The sequence below is a fragment of the Calypte anna genome, chromosome 3 (assembly GCF_003957555.1).
Source record: "Calypte anna isolate BGI_N300 chromosome 3, bCalAnn1_v1.p, whole genome shotgun sequence".
NCBI classification, from domain to species: Eukaryota; Metazoa; Chordata; class Aves; order Apodiformes; family Trochilidae; genus Calypte; species Calypte anna.
Window position 1 is genome coordinate 13102912 of NC_044246.1, and position 17847 is coordinate 13120758.

A 17847-nucleotide genomic window follows, 5' to 3' on the forward strand; every position below is an offset into this window, starting at 1 on the left:
TGTAGGAAGAAGTGAGTGCGGATGCTGCTTGCCCAGGTGTGTTTACACTGTGGAAAAACCTAGGTTTATTTATGCACACTTCTGGTGTTTAAATATGCCTGTGCTGTTTGACAGTCAGGCTGCCAGGCTGTGGTGTGGGTGTAAAAACATGCCTGGGGGGCCAGATATGATAGGAGCAGAAAGGGAAGGAAAATAAGATCACCAGGAATAATAAAGTGGATAAAATTTGGGAAAAATCACATTTGTTCATGACAGAGGACTGTTTTTCAGTTTGTTTTTAACAAGGTAAATCTGAATGAACTGCACGTGTTCATTTCATTTGCTTCTCCTCATCTCGGCCTCCTGCTTTTACCCGAATCCCTGACTCCCTGCGGTTCGCCATCCGCTGGGCTGCGGCGCTTGGAAGGCGGTCGAGGTGGAGCTGCTGGGGAAGCGATGACAGCTCCTTCCGGAGCCGCGGGGCCCTCGGGCATTACCTCCCAGGCAGCCTGCGGCCCCGCAGCCAGGCCTGGGGCTTCGGCCGCCTCCGGGGCCTGGCGCTCCCGCCTCCGAGCAGCCTCCCTAGTCCGGATCGCCCGGTTTGACTCACGCTCCCATCCCGCCGTCTGCCGCTCAGCCCCGCAGTGTCTCCCCCCGGTGCCCGCCCTGCCCGGGCTGCAGCGGCTCCTCCCCATCCCCGGGGGGCGCACGCGGCGGCCTCCCCCTCGCTTCTCTCCCGGCGGTGAGCGGGAGGGCGGGGCGGGGCCAGCCGAGGTACGGCGGGAGGCGGTGGTCAAAGTTGGTCGTGGAGCGGCAGTGCGTGCCGGCGTGGGGCGGTGGTGGGGTGGTGGTACTGCTCTGCGTGGCTCCGGGGGAGTGACCGGGGGAGCCCTCTAAGGGGTTCCCGGGGGTCCCGCCCGCTGCATGAGGAGCCACGTGCCGGCGGCTCTACCTGTCCCTTGGCCCAGCGAGGCGGGCCCCAAGCGGGGCTTTGACCCGGGCTTTCCCCGCACCGGGGTCTGTTCCGGCGTAGGGCGGGAGGTCCGCTATGGCAGGGCCCGGTCACCGGAGTTCGGTGTTAGAGCGCCCCGTTCCGGCGTGCCGAGCCCGTGGCTCTCTAGCGGGTGCGAACAGAAGTCGCTGTAAAGCCGGGGCAAGGGCGGGGTTCAGGTGGTTTCCCTGCCCCGTGTAGCTTGGAGGTGCCTCCTGCTCTTCCGGGGAAACCGGGGGACACCAGCGTCCTCCCTGCCTCCTGGGGGTGTTCAGTGTGACACGATGTCTCAAGGAACACCCTTGTGAGACTTGATTTGTGAGCAGATGGAAATATAATTGGTAGATTATTGGTTAAGCAGCTTCGAAATACTTCTCAGAGCAATCAATAGAAAGGTAAGTGCTTCCTGGTGCTAGCAGGCACCTAGAGCAGACCAAGAAAAAAAAATCTGCCTGCAAACAAGCAGAAGGCTTCAAATTCCCAGGGCATTGAGGTCCCGGGGTGATGCATGTGGACAACAACATAATTTGTTATAAACTGGAGCTTGATCATTTTATAAAGTAGATGTTGTGATAGCAAATGTGCAATAGCAGGGCCTGAACTGTGTGACCCAGAAAGCTGCTTCTTGCCCCTTGTCCATTTCTTACCATGGGCCTCCTTGAACTGGGGCTCTTTTTTTCTTTTTTTCTCTTTGTACTTCATGCTGTTCTTTCTTTTCTACCCTAGGGCCTCCTGTCTCTCACACTGAATTCCCAGTGAAGGATGGAGAACATCCTGGCTGGGTTGTGTGGCACCAGCCCAGAAGATCCCCTCCCCGTGTGGGTTGGTGGCAACATTGGCCATTGCTTTAATCAGCTATTATTAAATGTGATTCCTCATGTGGTGCTTGCAGTGGTCAGTGCCTGCTTCCTTGGCACTCCAAGGTATGATGACTAACTTGTCTAGGTCTTGATTATTATGCAGGACTGAAGGTGGGGTGGAAAGGCTGGAAATGAGATCTCCCTATAATGTGCTAAAGACATCATTAGAGAATAACGCAATATTATGATGCTATTATGTATGTCAGCATCTGTCCTAATTCAGTTAAGAGTACAGTGTACAGCTTTGGTGCCTCCACTGCAGAAAGGAATCCAGAAAGAATAGAGAGGGTGGTGAGCTTAAATCAAAAATAATTTGAAAGAATTTCAGTGAGTGGGGATGGAAAATGAGGAAATCTTCTGTGAGAGGATCTAAATCCAAGGTAGCACAGAAGATGGGTATACAGTAGTAAAGGGTTCAGAGAAACAAAAAGTTGTTTACTTACCCTCTCTGAAATTCATAAACATGGGCAATGTTCACTGATACTGAAAGGCCTACAAATGATAGTGAATCATTTGTGAAATGATTGTTGGTATACAGGGTATATATATATAATATATATATATGTGTGTGTATATATATATATATATGTGCTTTACATACCCTGTAATCACTGAAACCAATACTGATAAAAATACAGAGACACAGAGAATTTGATGACATAGAATTTCTGTTAGAAAGATTAAATACACCTTTTTTTTTAAACCCTCAAGGATTGGAGTCTGACTTGGCCACAACATACCACAGTTTTGCAATCAAATTGTAAGAGAAATGCTATTCTTTGGTACTGTCTGAATATCTGGTATTGATCAGATACTGAGCTTTATTGGCCTGATCTAGTTTAGCAATGCCTACAGTCTAAAGAGTTTATAGATCTTATGAGGGTGAGTCTAGGAGGTTAAATAAGAGTGAACAGATAGAGGAGGTAAAGAGATGGGAAGAAAGGAGAGTACTGTCTGAAGAGTGGTGGAATTTCAACTGCAATTTTTTTTCTGTTCTTCTCTAGATCTGGCTCCGGGGTGCCTTGCAGGCCAGGCTGGGTATGCAGAATTGCCTCCTCCTTCATACTTTCTGGCCTATTCCTTGCTGACACCATCCCAGCCACCATTTCTCAGCAGGAGCTGAGGCCCTGTGTACCTGGAAGTGCTGGCCAATGGCACTGCTGCTCTGGCATGGCTCACACCGGCCTCGCTCTTCTCGTGCTCTTCAGGTCCATTCGCAGATCTACCAGGGGTCCTGCAGCCCTGGCTCTCCTCACTCTTTTACCCCTGCCTTCCTCCATCATCACTCTGGTGTGGTACTACCAAAGCGGGGCAGCTTGGTCCCCTGCCCACCCTGCTGCCTCTGCAGGTTCACCATTCTCTGTCTCCAGCTGGTCTCTCTGCTTGTCTATGCCATTGGATACCTCTTACCCACCACTACAGGCAGGACTTCTCCATCAATCACTCCTGGCAGGAACACCGACCCATCTCAGAGCCAGAGATCCCAGTTCCTGATCAGCTGGAGGTGGGCAGAAGATGGTGAGAGCTGGCTCTCACGCTTCTTTATCTTTGGATGAACCCACTTATGAAACGTGGCTATTCAGTGGAAGCTGAACCAGCCACAGGATGTCTTTGTGCTTCTCGACAAGCTCCAATGCCACCAGGGTCTGTGACTTGTTCTATCTCCTGCTGGCAGAAGGCTGCAGCTCTGCGTCAAGTAGAGGAGGAGTCAGTGTCTCCTTACTAGCCCAATCATTGCTGGAGATGATGGGAGTAGCCATGCCCCAGGCAGCTCTCACCATGCCCAGGGGGCTGTCAGACTCTTCTCAGTCCTTCACGCAGCCTTTGGCTTCGTTTCTACTCCCTTGGATTTCTGAAGCTGGCTGGCAACCTGCTGAATTTCTCGGGTCCCCGCTTCTGAACCTGCTAGTGAGGCTTCATGGAGTCACAGCAGGAGCCCCTGAGCCATGGGGTGCTCTATGCCCTTGGCTCTTTGCTGGCTCCTTCCTGGGTTGCTGTCTTGCGGAACCAGTTCAGCTATGAGCTGTACAAGGTGGTGCTGATGGTGCGGGCCACTGTCATCTCTGCCATCTACCGCAAAGCTGTGCGTGTTAGCAGCACAAGCCTTTCCTCCTTCACTGTGGGGAAATCGTCAACTTCATGAGCACGGACACCAGTAGGTTGCTCAACTTCTTCAGCAGCTTCCATGAGGTGTGGAGCCTGCCTTTCCAATTTGCCATTACCCTCTACCTCCTCTACCAGCAAGTGGGGATCGCCTTTGTGGGAGTCTTTGCCCTGGCACTACTGCTTGTGCCCATCAACAAGGTCATAGCTAGCTGCATCATGGTGAACAACAGGGAGATGCTGAAACACAAGGACACACGGGTCAAGGTGAGGGGCAGCTGGTGGCTCTGAGTTTATTGCTCTGTTTTCTCCCCATGTGGCCTTTGAATGTTGGCTTTTTGGCTGCCATGATCATGATCGGGCTTCTCATGATCCAAAGCAGATTGAATCACAGCTGTTGGTAAAATGCTGGAGGAGGCACATGTACACACACAAACACACTTGGTTCAAAAGTGCATCAATCAAAGGTGATGCAGTTTCACCAACCCATGAGATGGTGAGCTTCTAATGCTTGTCTTGCCCCCTGGGCTGATACAGGTTCCCTTGAAGGTTTCTTTTCTGTGTGTAGTAATTGAGACTCCCAGTTGCTTCATCTACAGGTACTTCCATCCTGCTGCTGCCATCAGTGGTCAGGTAGCTTGCAGTCAAAGGCAACAATCGCAGACATACTGAATTTGTATCCACTCCAAGTCTATCTTTTCCACTGCTTTTTGCATATTTGTAGTGCCATATTTCACCACATGCCAAGCATTTGATTCCCACCTTTTTAGCCTTATATCTCTGGTGTGAGAGGACAGCACTGTAACTCGCCATTGCCATCATGCTTTGGAAGCATGAAACAAGCATCAACTCCATGGCAGAATTGTTGAGAGCTTTAAAAATGACATTTTCCCAACAGTGCATCTAATTGTACGGGGTATGATAGACTTTCTCCAGCTATTGTAAGACTGATTTGCTGAGTAAAACTTGTGTTAGTTTTCTTTCATATAAGGCACATATGCTCTGCACATACTGACCTGAGAGCAGGATTAAGAGGACAGTATGCTGCAAGACACCTGAGCTGCTGGATGTGAGCCAGCTGGGCTCTGTTGTCGTGGCAGCACTGGGCCTGAGAGTCAGGTTTTAGTATCTCAAAGTAAGTAAATGGCATCCAGCCTGGGAGTCAAATAATTCTGTAATCTTGTCACCTGTTTTTGTACATCCTTCAGTTGGGAAGTAATGTAGTATTTGGCCTTTTCCAGAGCTGTTACACGCACAGGTTGCTGAGGAAGCTGGTGGAATGAGAGCAAGTTCCCAGTAGCTGCCACTTGAGTTTGTCTTTGTTAGCAATAATGGTCACTCGTCTATCTAGCCTGACCCATAGTAGGAGGCAACTGCAAACCTGGTCTCAGCCCAGATCTAGCTGGCATTTTATGCATTAGGCAGCCACTGGTTCCTCTATGTTGCTTTTCCTCTTTGCCTGCAGCTAATGACAGAGTTCCTATGTGGCATTCGTGTGATCAAGTTTTAACCTGGGAGAAGCACTTCAAGCACCAGGATAAATGCCTGCCCGGGCTAAAAGAGCTGCAGAAGCTACGAGCCATCAAGTACTTGATTGCTGCGTGTGTGTATTTGTGGGCAGCATTGCCTGTTGTTGTCTCCATTACCATCTTCATCACTTATGTCCTTTTGGGTCACCAGCGTCACTGCCACAAAGGTGAGTAGGTAGTAGGGATTGCTTTGACCTTGTCTCATGCAGAGGGCAGTCTACAGTGCTTCTGCAGTCCTGAGGCAACAGGTCTGAGAAATAAACCCAGCCTGGTCTCTCCCCACAGTTCTTCAGACTCTCACTGGTGAAACTGTTTGGAGGCTATGAGATGCAAGGGAGTTATTGCTTTTAATTCCTGGGTGTTTCCTTTCCTCATGCAGGTGTTCACAGCACTAGCCCTCGTAGGAATGCTCATTCTTCCCCTCAACAACTTCCATGGGTGTTGAACGGGACTTTGGAAGCCAAAGTTTCACTGGATCGAATCCAGCGTTTTCTTGAACTTGTAGACCAGGACCTGGAAACTTATTATGCCCTAGGTAATGGGGAAGGATGCTGCTGGGCTTGGGACCCTGGGCATGAGACATTGGCAGCAGAGAGCTGAGGCATAAGTCCCAGGGGCAGCAACTGGAGGGTAGTGGGCTGTCATCCATGTTTTCAAGACATTCGGTTGTCTCGAGGCAGATTGAAGGCACCAAGTGCCTTTCATTTTCTGGCTTTCTCATAGTAGTGCAGTGCTGTGCTGTGCTGCTTTTCTCTTGCAGATAGCCCAGGTACTGATACTGCTGTGGAGCTGCAATGTGCAGCATTCTCATGGACACCAGTTGTGGAGGAAAGCACCATGCAGCCCTTATCCACAGGCACTCTGCAACTGTACATTGAGAACCTGAACGGTGAGAAAGGTGAGCAAGGATGCAGGAGTTAACAGAGAAGAATGACACTGGAGAAACCAAATAAATGGGGTGACATGTTTCCCTTGCCTTACAAACCATGGTCAAGAGGCACAGGACATACTCTGCATCTCTCAGAGCTGAAGAATTCTGGAGGAGATACAGGCCTGGCTTAGAGATAGGAGATGAACCAGCTCCCTCTGCTTTTCCACCACTACTGTGGGAGGAGACTAGGCAGGGAACACAGCTGGGACTCAAGTTAACACTCCTTGTAGACCCATGTCCTGCATTTTCAGGTTACCTGATAATCTGTACCATCTCTGCTGCTGAAGCTGTGAGACAGTCCTAGTTTAAGACAGCAGTCAGCTTTCTTACAGGATATGTGTGGCTCAAGAAATCTGGATGTGCTACCTAGCACATCATGTTGCTTCAATTCCCTTTTCAGGGGATGCTCCTCGGAGTTGTTGGGAAGGTTGGCTCTGGCAAAAGCTCTCTGCTTGCAGCGATCACTGGAGAACTCATTAAGTAAGTATCCTGAAGACTTCTCCTTGCCCAGTCCTTCCTTGCTACAACAGACAGGGACTTTCCGGTGCTATCCTTATGTGTAGCAACAACAGTTCTCCTTTGTTGCCCTTTCCATTCACTTCTGGTGTGCTTGCAGACAAGGTGGACAACTGCATGTTTGTGACCTGGAGCAAGGATTTGGTCTGGCCACACAGGAGCCTTGGATACAGTTTACCACTGTCCGTGAGAAACATCCTTTTTGGGGCGTGAATATGATGCCAGGCTGTATGAGGAAGTGGTGGAGCCTGTGCCTCTCTGAGGACCTGAATGTGAGTGCCTAAACTTTAAATATGCCTGGGCTTCTTGGGCAGCTTTTACATCCAGCTTGAGCCTCTCTGGAAGCATTTCTCATTCTCTCAGGCTACAGTCTGCTTTTCCAGTCTTGCAGTCACAGTGCATTACCAATGCCAGATCATACGTTGCCCTGGCGGTTCTTTAAAGTATGAAATCCTCTGGTAGCACTTCAGATGATTTCTTCTTCTGATGAGGCAAAGCTTTTGATCCTGGGGAAAGGAGGTATTATTCTTGGAGAGCTGATGACTGCCAGGTTTTTCAGGCAAGAACCTAGCAGCAGCTGGTTATTTTTGCATTGGAAGGAACTTCCCTGGGGTCCCCAAGGGCTGAGTCTGTGGTCCTCCCATCAGTATTACACATATGCTAGGTTTGAGTCTTATAGCTGTATCAGTAAACCAGGCTGTTATATATGGTAGGATGGTAGCCTTCTTCCAGTTTATAAACTAATCTCTGATACTCTGAAGTGCCAAGGACTAGGAGCTCCTGTTTGCTTTGCAGGAGTTGTGGCTACTCTGTGAAGGCAGAGTATGTATCGAGAAACGTAGACTATGCCTGTGCCACCAAATCAAGAGGAAACAGTTGCCAGCACTGAAACTAGTTTTTACTGCTAAACTGTTTGGATGGGCCCTGGCATGATTTTTAGTGCATGCACAGCTTTTACTGTCTCAGAAAATTCCTCCAATGCAATTTCAGAGTTATACCAGAAGTTTTTTTTTTATTAGCTTTAGATGTGTCTACCCTAATCTGGAGTGTAAGAGAGTATAGTTGCATAAATGTCAAGCTTGTCAATTGTCTGCAGAACTAGCCTATAGACTTCTTGCTTTGTTTACTTTTTGGTAAGGTGTGCACCCCAAGGAATTCCTGCCAAAGGCAGGAGAGGGACCTCAGTGTCCTGGCTTGGTCCCAGTAGTTTCTTTCCTTTCTAAATGGATTGTCTTGAATGTTTCAGATTTTACCAGCAGGTGACCAGACAGAGGTGGGGTGAAAATGGTGTGAACACTCAGTGGGGGACAGAAGGCCCGAATAGCCCTTGCCAGAGCCATTTATCAGGTAAAGGGCAAAGCCGACACATTGTGGCAGATTGCACCCAGTGCCAAGTCAGATGTAAGAAGCTGGAAGCACCCAGCCTGTACAGTGTTCTCTGGCAGCAGAGAACCACGTTGTGCTGGCCTAAAGGTGCTGGCAGTGAGCAACACAGAGGCACTTGCACTTGCACTTGCAAGCACTTCTTGCTCCCTCAGGGCTGGCAGCTGTATCCTTGTCTTTTGTCTTCCTCTCAGGAGAAAGAGCTTTACCTCCTTGATGATCCCTGGCTGCTGTTGATGGCAGATGTAGCCAACCATCTTAATGCAGAAATGCATTCTTGGAGTTCTCAAACACAAGACCAGGATCCTTTGCACCCACAGGACTGAGTTTTTTGGAGAAAGCTGATGCCTTGGTGTTGATAGACAATGGCAGGATAGTTTAAAACAGGTACACTGGTTTGTCTTCTTAGTTATTCATTTGTGCCAGTGTGCCATCTTGGAACAGCTTAAGTAAAGACAAATGTAAGGAAGTAGGATTAACTAGTGGGGAACCCAGTGATAAAGGACTTGAGGACACTGTGTATGGACAAAGGTTGTATGCAAGGGAGTGTGCTGGTGCACAGATAAACAGGACAGCCCTACAGATGGGGACCTGGTAATGCAGGAGATCATAGCAGGTTGTATGGAGCAGGGCATTCAGGGGTGCGGGTTCTGTGAGAGAAAATAAGGAGTGTTATGAAAGAACTGGGCCATTTTATAGCAAGAGACAGTGAGTAGCTGGCATCTCTTCCTTGCAGAATCTGAAGCATTTGCGTGTCTCTCTTCACAGGCACACCAGCTGATATCCTGCACTTGTGGAAGCCTTCCCAAGATCAAGGATGTGGAGCAAGAGGCAGAAAGATAAAGGTCTGTACCTGGCGAGCTTGAGGGTGGCTGGGGGCAGCACAGTTCAGCTTGAGCACCCAGACAGAACTTTTAACCCTGATGGCTGCTAGCCTTAGACGCAGAGCTGTGGCTGTGGCAGTGGCTTAGTCTGTGGACTAGTGGTGTGCAGAGAGGGAGAAGAGGCCCATGTGTCACTGGGTGTTGGCTGGAAGTTGGGTTTGGAAATCCGCCTTCACTTGTGGTCCAGCTTTGGTTGAAGGTCTGCCAGGACTGGTGCACCTGTCTTGAAAGGGGAGAGAGATGGGAAAAAAGTCTGCCTTACAGCCTAGACTTGCTCTGTTCCAGCAAGGTGCAGCTGCAGGAGGAACTTAGTGTCACATTGACCTTTGCTTTTGCCTCCATCCCCACAGCCCTGTTGAACAGGGCCAAAAAGAAGCTATAGAGGCAGAGGGAAGAAGAATCAACCCCAGAACAATTATCTCATCCACAAGGAAGAGGAGAAGAAAGAAGGGGGCAGTGGCTTTTCAGGTCTACAAGGCATACTGGGTGGCAGTGGGCAGCTGCTTGGCATTATCCATCCTCTCTCGCTGCTCCTGATGCAGGTGAGACAGCGGCCCATCAGCGCATCTCTTCACATTCCTCTCCTCTCATGTCCCTGATTTTGTGGAGGGAAGAAAAGGAGGCCAGGGATTTAATTGCTCACTGCAGCATGAAGTCCCTTTTCTCTTCTCCAACTAAAGTAGCACAGTTGGGAGGGGGCAGATGAAGGAACAAGATCTCTTGTTCACTGCTGCAGCTGCAGGTTTGCTCTTCTAGCAGGCCTAGCAGGTCAAGGCTGTTCCCTGGTTCCTGCTCTACTAACAGTGTAGAATAAAGGCAGGGGAATACTAGACTGGTGCAGTGAGACAAAACCAGGTGTTGTCCAGCAGCTTCCCCTCCACCTTTCTGCTTCATAATTGCTGATCAGGAGTCTGAAACCCTCTTTATGCAGTCTGTCTTTCTCTGTAGCATCCAGAAATATTGCAGATTGGTGGCTGTCATACTGGATCTCCAGCTTACCTCAGACAGAAAATACCTCAGTGATGGTCTGCTCAGCTTCCATGACTTCCCCAGAGTTGCTTCTCTTCCGCTTGTTGGGCTTGTGTAAGTGAATCTTGTCAGGAGATGCCAGAGGAGGTTGGAAACACTCCCGTTTTCCCCTTAAGTGCATTTCCTGTGAAGGCCCTTGTTTAAAAGCAGGGATAAACTAACTGCTCTAACTGCAGGGCATCTGTGTGGCTGCTTTGCCAAAGAAAGAGAATCAAAATCTCTGACCAAAGGGTTTTCTGCCTGGGGCTGATGGAAGACCCTTGGATGCATAATGAGTGTTTGTCCCAGCATGCCAAAGGTGTGGTCTCTCACTGGAGATTCAGATGGAAATATCCTGCTTTTCCCCTTGAGTTTGCTTCTGGGTTCTCATGCCCTGCCTGTGCATTTACCTTGGCACATTGATAATCTTCTTTCTTCTGTGTTCCAGCTCCCGCCGTTCAAACTATGGACACCACTCCAGACCCTCCCAATGGCACACGCAATGTGAATTTCTACTTGGTGGTTTTATGGGAGCATTGCAGGGGCCAACTCCCTCCTCACTCTTCTTCGGGCCTTCCTCTTTGCTTATGGTGCTCTCCGTGCTGCCACTGTCATTCATGATCGACTGCTCCCAGAGGGCTCTGAAGGTAATGGTCAGAAAGTCCAGGGCAGGCTAGAGCCTGCCTTGCCTTGATGTTCTTCTCATAGCTGGGTGTGCTTAGGAAGTGGAGCAGGGTTTCTGCTGGTATTAGCTGATGAGCTCCCCCATAGGACTATGTCCCAAAAAGGGCTGCAACCACAGCCAGCCAACAAGCCCAAGGAGCTGGGGTTCAAAATTATGTCTTGTAAGGCGTGTTCCATACAATGGAGGCATGTTTTATAGCTGCCATCTGCATCTCTTCACTTATTAAGCTTAGATTATCGTAGCCATGATGAAGGTGAGTTGAATCAAAGTAGCTTTTGCAGGATACAAGATCAGTTTCAGATGAGATTAGAAGGAGTAAGTTAAGCAAGATTTAGGGCTGATGCTGGCATGTGCCAGTTAACTTCCTTTAGGATTTGGGCTTCTTTGGGTCCTCAGGCTGGAGTTAGGAAATTGGAAGACGGGATTAGAGGCTAGGCTTACAGGGTTACCTCACTGGCTACCGGTAGCCAATATGGGATCTGAGTGACTGCTGCCTGCTGTTTGCCACAGAAGGACTCATCCTTTAACCACACAGACAGCAAGAGCTGTTTGGCTGTGAGGGATGCTTCTCTAGCTGAGGAAAGGAGGGGGCTGTGGTAGCCACCTCTTTGTGTCTTGATCTGCTTCCCGGGGACTGTTCTGTGGCTGGGATCTCACTGTAGCTGACTGACTTTCTGGTTCCCTTCTTGCCAGGCCACAGTCACCTTCTTTGATACCACACCAACAGGCCGGATCCTGAACCGCTTTCTCCTCAGACCTGTACTGTGTGGATGACACTCTGCCATTTATGCTTAACATCGTTTCTGGCCAATGTCTTATGGGCTCCTGGGCATGCTGGTGATAATCATCTATGGCCTCCCTTGGATTTGTCTGGTCTTACTCCCTCTGTCTGCCTCTCTACTTCTCCATCCAGCGCTATTATCGGCGCACATCCCGGGAGCTCAAGCGCTTTTGCAGCATCACTCTGTCCCCATTTAACACTCACTTCTCAGAGACCCTCTCAGGACTGAGCAGCATCAGAGCCATGCGGGCTACACAGAGGTGAGTGGAAAGAAAGAGAACCCAGAGTGCCAGATTCTTTGGCTTTATAGACCAGGGCTGTCTTGATGAGGGGCTGGCTATAGGGTGGCGGGAACGTCCCTGGTCTGGGGCAGGGAAGAGGCAGAAATGGAGGTCTAGCGGTGCTGTTGTGTGCCTGCCAGGTTTGAGTTAGAGAATCAGCTGCGCCTGGAGCGGAACCAGCGCTGCCTCTTTGCCAGCAACACAGCAATGCAGTGGCTGGACATCCGCTTGCAGATGATTGGGGTTGCTGTGATTACTGCCATTGCAGGAATTGCCATCGTTCAGCATCAGAAGCAACTGGGAAATCCAGGTAGGTTGCTGAGGATTGTTCTATGCCCACTCCTAGAGTGTGTCCCTGGATTCCTCCTCTCAAGTCCAGAGCTGCCCATCTCCTACAATAGGGTAGAGATCCAGAGCTCCTGCTCCCTGTCCCTCTACAACTCAACCACACTGTAGTGCTTCATTCAGCTCCTGTCCTTCCTCTTTGTGTCCCCATCCTTGAGTGGGATCCCAGACTCCAGGGCTGACTTCTCCTTTGTTTTTTTCTGTCCTGCCACCAAGATCCAGCTTTCTTCCCTGCTAGTAACATTCTTGCTTTTGCTTTTGTCCTTGCAGGACTTGTGGGCCTGGCACTTCTCATATGCCCTGTCTGTCACAAACCTGCCTCTCAGGCCTCATTTCCAGCTTCACTGTGACAGAGACCATGATGGTGAGCATGGAGCGGACAGAGGAATACACGACAGATATCCCATGGAGCCCCAGCATAAACTGGTTTGAGGTAAAAGATACTTACGCTCTCAGGGACTGGCCCATCTTCTGGCTTTGTGCCCTGCACTTGCCTCTTGGAGAGATCAGAAGGTTCCAGTCAATGAGTGGAGGGCCCTTACCCACAGAAACCACCTTATTTGCTCATCCTTTACCAGTGTGTCCCCTGGGAGATGAATGTCTGGCCGGAGTTAGTGATGGCAGGCATTAGCAAAGGGTGGCATGAATGGGAGGAGGTAAGAGAGCTGATCAAGTGCTACATCCAAGCTGTGAGAGAAAAACAAGCCTCTGAGAGGGGTGGACATGGTGCTAGTGTCTGCTCGGAAGCAACCAAAGGGATGGATGGGGCTTGGCCTGTGGGGAGGTGAGGATGAAGATGACAGCAGATCACAGTCACAGTGTCCACCCTGGTATCTCTTTTAGGTTGCTGATGACTGGCCAAGCCAGGGGCTTGTGGAGTTCCAGCAGGTAGTCCTGGCCTACAAGCAGGCCTGCCCAATGCACTTGATGGTGTGACCTTCACTGTTTACCCTGGAGAGAAGGTGGGGATTGTGGGGTCGCACAGGATCTGGAAAATCCACCCTTTTCCTGGCCATTTTCCGTATGCTGGAGCTGAAATCGGCCGGATTCTCCTGGATGGTGTTGACAGCCAGCTGGTGGGCTTGGAGGATCTGAGGTACAGAGGGCTGAGCAGAGTGGAGGGTAGCTTGGGAGGTCTGTGGGCTGAGAGCTGTCAGTGGCTGCATGCCAAAGGGAAGAGTGAGGAGGAAAGGACTGGCGTGGCACACTCTTGTCTGATTGTAGCAGCTCTGAGAAGTTAGTGTGTTGTTTGCTGTACAGCTGTGCTAAAGAAACCAGGCTGACTGTCACCCATGTCTCTGTCCCAATAATTCAGACAGCCCCACCCCAGGGGTAAAAAAAATATAATAAAAAAATGGGTCTTTTCAGCAGAATTTACTACATGAGCCCTCAGCTCTCATTTGCCTGCAGATCCAGGCTGGCCATAATCCCCCAGGATCCATTTTTTGTTCAGTGGCTCAATCCGGGAGAACCTGGATCCCAAGGGAAACGGACAGATGCTGAGCTCCACGAGGTGCTAGAGCAGTGCCACCTATGGGATGCTGTTACTCAGAATGGGTGAGTCTGGAACTCAGTGAGAAGCAGCTTGGTGAGCCCTGGTACTGGGAAAGGGGAGAAGGTCTCAGCTTAGTCAGGGAGGTGAGGAAAGAGGCCAGGTGGATGCAGTAGAGAATTGGTTAGGTAAGGCCTCACAATGACCAAGGTGAGAACAGGTTAGTGAGACCCAGTGGCATTCCCTTAGATTTAGTGGCAAGGGACTGGCAGGTGATGGATTAGGTGACAGGATCTTGCTGAAGAGACCAGGCCTTAGCAGATGTTAGAGCAGAACCTGAGAGATAAGCCAGCCCATAGTTCTAGGGAAGTGTGACATCTTGACAAATGTTACGTGTGTCCAAGTGTAAAGGTTCCAGTTCCTGAAGCCTGGGCCTGAGGAGGATTGGGATTCTGAGTGTTACTGGGAAAACCCAGACCCAGAGCCATTCGGTGCCCTGCATAGGGCCTGGTGGGGTGACTGCTGAGCTTGACCTCTGCAGGTGGATTGGACAGCCAGCTGGGAGAGAGGGGAAAGAGTCTCTCTGTGGGACAGAGGCAGCTGGTGTGTCTGGCAAGAGCCCTCCTGACACAGGCCAAGGTAAGTACCCTGCCTCCATTGGAGAGGGTGGGAGGACAAGCTGTTGATGGCTTTGTGGGGATAGCACAGTGCTCCCAGTGTTGGAGGTGTGATGGGAACAGACATCCTGTGCTACCTTCTCGGGCTGTCCCTGCTAAGGGATTGGGATCCTCTGTGGCGCCTGGGAGCTTCCTTCACTGTCTGTTCCTGACAGGTGCTGTGCATTGATGAGGCCACAGCCAGTGTGGATCAGCAGACAGACCAGCTGCTGCAGCAGACCATCCGCCACCGCTTTGCTGACAAAACTGTTTTGACTATTGCTCACAGGTAGGGAGGAAGCAGCACTCTGTGCCTAAATTCACCCTACTGCCTCACAGGGAGTGTTAGCTGTGTCTTCCACGCCTGGGCCTTGAGCTGAGCAGGGAGATCACTGTGATAGGGCTTTTCAAGAGCAAAAAGCTGGACATTGTCTATTTGCCTTTTCTGCTTTATTAGCCCCTGGGGTCTGAGAACAGCTGGATGTGAAAAGTGTTGCATCCAGAAACTGGGGTATGGCAAAGGGCAAAACGCTGCATTGTATGGCAGGTGGATCTTCCTGGGCACAGTCTGCTGGGGCAGGAGGAGTGAATAGGACCTTCTGGTTCTGTCAAGTTAGAACAAAACTATTCTCCAGGAAGGACAGCGGGGAGGAGCAGGTGTGTGTGCGTGCACTCAGCAGAGGGCACTGCAGGACAGCTGGCATCAGAGGGCTGCAAGCCAACTCCTGGCTGGGGGAGGCAGAGCACTGGATAGTTCTCTTTTCCAAAAGCCTGAGCATTGATCCCAGCCTGCACCTGATGGTGGGAAGCTAGATACTGCCCAGGTCAGACAGGGCAACATTGCTTGCCTGACAGTTGAGAGATTTAGTGTAAGAGGAGGGGCAGTAGATGGTTGTAGGCAGTGGGAGGAGGGCGAAACATGAATACTGTTGATATGAGAAGGGATGGGTCAGCATTAGGCAGTGCTCTCTGCTCCAGGTGCTTTTACTCTTGCCAAGTGGAGAATTGTATGCAGTTGTATGGAGGGTGTTTTCAAAGCAAATGTTTACCACAAAAATAAAAATCAAATGAGCAGGTGGCAGGGGCTGTCATCTTGCTGTGCAGAAGTGGGAGTGATGGATGACAGGCAGGGTGGGCTGGGCCTGGCAAGTCAGTTGAGTGGGTCTGGTTAAATGCATCAGATAGGAGGGAGACAGGAGGGGTGTGAAGGGAACATGCTTCCTACACTAGGAATTATGTGTTGTGCATAAATAGAGTAGAAAGGTTAGTGGATCATGGGCTGAGGTGTGTGTGTTTGGGTTAGGTAGGTGGAGTCCACCTCTGGTGAAGTGGTAATTAAAGAGGAGAACTGGCAGAGGAAAGAGTAGCAGAAGGCAAGGCAGTGAGTCTGGGTTGAAGATAGCCCCAGCCCTTCTTCCACCAGGATGAAGGGAGATTGGGAGAGCAGTAAGGAGGGAGAGGCAGTGAAGGGGTTTTGTACCCATCATGTTTCCCTGCCATTCAGCTTCGGGTCAACCATTCATGAAATGGGTGAAACCTAGGACTTGGAAAGAAGTGACTCGATACAGGAGAAGCCACTCAGTAAGTCTCCTGTGGGAACAGAGACATCTTTTGCAACCCTGGAATCAGATGTGCCCTAAGATCTTGTTCCCCAGAGCTTCCTTCTGCAGTTCTGGTGCCCTGCCATGCCCAGCAACAGAGAGGCACCACTGTTGCTCTCCTTAGAGGTGCTGCATTTCAGCAGTGTGCAGAGGCTTTCTGGGGATCTAGAATACAGTGTGCCCCTGAGATGCACCACAGATTCTGATGCTGGGCGTAGCTTGGGCCACCCCTCAACAGCAAGGGAAGCAGTATGCAGGGTTCCTCCTCATATCTAGCAGTGTGTGTCCTGGCATTTGTTGTCCACAGGCTGAACACCATCTTGGACTCAGACCGTGTGCTGGTGATGCAAGCAGGGAGAGTGGCAGAGCTGGATTCACCCGCCCGCCTAAGCCAGAAAGATGGCTCCTTGTTCCAGCACCTCCTGCACAGTGGGCAGCAGTGACCTCCCTTCTGGGCTGAGCCCAGGCTGTCCTCCTAGGTCTTGCCTCAGCCATCATCCTTGTCCCTGCAGGGCAAGGAGCTGCAGAGGTGAGGAAAATGTTACTCATGCTTGCAGACAGTGATGGTGTGTCCTCAGGGATGGGAGCATGGCACTGTGGCATTTCCTTTAGCAGGGAAGATGGAGCCTGGTGTTTAGGGCCATGCTGGGTGGGATATGGCTTCCCTGCAAGATTCCCCTTTGAGATTACAGAGGGATTTTCCACTCACAGAAGAATCAGTGGCTCTAGTCTGAGAATTAGTCTCATATGTGCAATTTAAAATAAAGTGGAAACGTGATTATGAAGCTGTTATTTGGGTCTCTGTCCCCTTTTCCTCACAGACACAGACTTCCTTGTGAAATACAATTGTGGTGCCCTCTCTGCACAAAGACATCCCTACCTGCTCCCTGCTGCTTTCAGAGGGCATCAACCTTTCCAAGCCCAGAAGGTTGAACCCAGGGATGTCTCTGCTCTTCGTCCAGTTTACAGTGGTGAATGCCTTCCTCTGAAGGGCTATAATGTAATTATGTTGGAGACCTCTAGGGCTGGTTCATTTCAGGACCCCTTTACCATGGGAAATTTGCTATGCCTCCTTTCCTGCTTACAGCTTCACAAACCCAGAGCTGTTTTCAATTTTAAGATCACATTGTTCTTCACCTTGGCACCCTTGAACTCAGTGTTTTCCACCTCTCCCCAACACTCTTAAGGCAACACCTAGCAGGCACACACCTTTGCTTTGCTGTCCTGAGAAAGGTCCTTTCCCTGAAGCTGTGGGAGCCATCTCCAATTACGTAGCCAGAGCATGGGGCAGGAAAACTCCCATGCCCCAACCCAGGTTTGCATTATTGAGGGAAGTGATGGAGATATCCAGAGAAAGTAGCTGAGCAATCTGATATAATTGGATCTGCTGAGAGCAGGAGCTTGGTGTCCAGAGGTCCCTTGCAATCTACATTATTTTATGACTCTCCAATACACCATTTCTGGGCTTGTATTTCTTTTATTTGATAAAGGTACATCATCCATCCATGTATTAAAAAAATAAATCTTTCTGATGAAGCCCCAGTCCCCTCTCCCAGGTCTGCCTCTTGGCTGACTGCTTACTCTTCAGTCTGATCCCTTCACACTCTTGAACCCAGCTCTGCAACACTACAGGCCAGCAGTAGGATTTGGGTTGTGGGATTCTTAACCCCACTGCTTAATCCTCCATCCCCATGAGGAGGCACAGAAAACCCTGGTCCTGGCAGAGACCCTGACTGCTGCATGCCAGACCAGCACAGGCAAGAACAGCCCTAGGACAGGGCTAAGTGGCCTGGACACCTACTGCCTCTTGGCTGTGACTTAG

At 50.3% G+C, this 17847-nt stretch overlaps 1 protein-coding gene across 1 annotated transcript; it reads left to right on the forward strand.

The window, feature by feature from the left end:
* Positions 1-834: 834 nt before the first annotated feature.
* ABCC10 (ATP binding cassette subfamily C member 10) lies at positions 835-16798 on the forward strand. The gene is given in 56 exon segments (XM_030446638.1): positions 835-1365; positions 1697-1893; positions 2835-2952; positions 2954-3008; positions 3011-3172; positions 3175-3246; positions 3249-3337; positions 3339-3369; positions 3372-3409; positions 3411-3464; positions 3466-3492; positions 3494-3547; positions 3549-3657; positions 3660-3947; positions 3950-4200; positions 5399-5488; positions 5491-5613; positions 5615-5629; positions 5842-5890; positions 5893-5997; positions 6223-6347; positions 6349-6360; positions 6794-6873; positions 7010-7112; positions 7115-7155; positions 7157-7181; positions 8156-8200; positions 8203-8256; positions 8487-8549; positions 8551-8619; positions 8621-8687; positions 9061-9078; positions 9081-9141; positions 9527-9718; positions 10108-10259; positions 10633-10709; positions 10711-10815; positions 10817-10831; positions 11563-11613; positions 11615-11668; positions 11671-11763; positions 11765-11910; positions 12072-12241; positions 12547-12566; positions 12568-12594; positions 12596-12709; positions 13120-13177; positions 13180-13250; positions 13252-13312; positions 13315-13372; positions 13687-13717; positions 13719-13755; positions 13758-13833; positions 14296-14407; positions 14601-14713; positions 16333-16798. Coding segments are annotated over 55 exon segments (4623 nt in total). The 5' UTR covers positions 835-1365; positions 1697-1732; the 3' UTR covers positions 16469-16798.
* The last annotated feature ends 1049 nt before the right edge of the window (positions 16799-17847 follow it).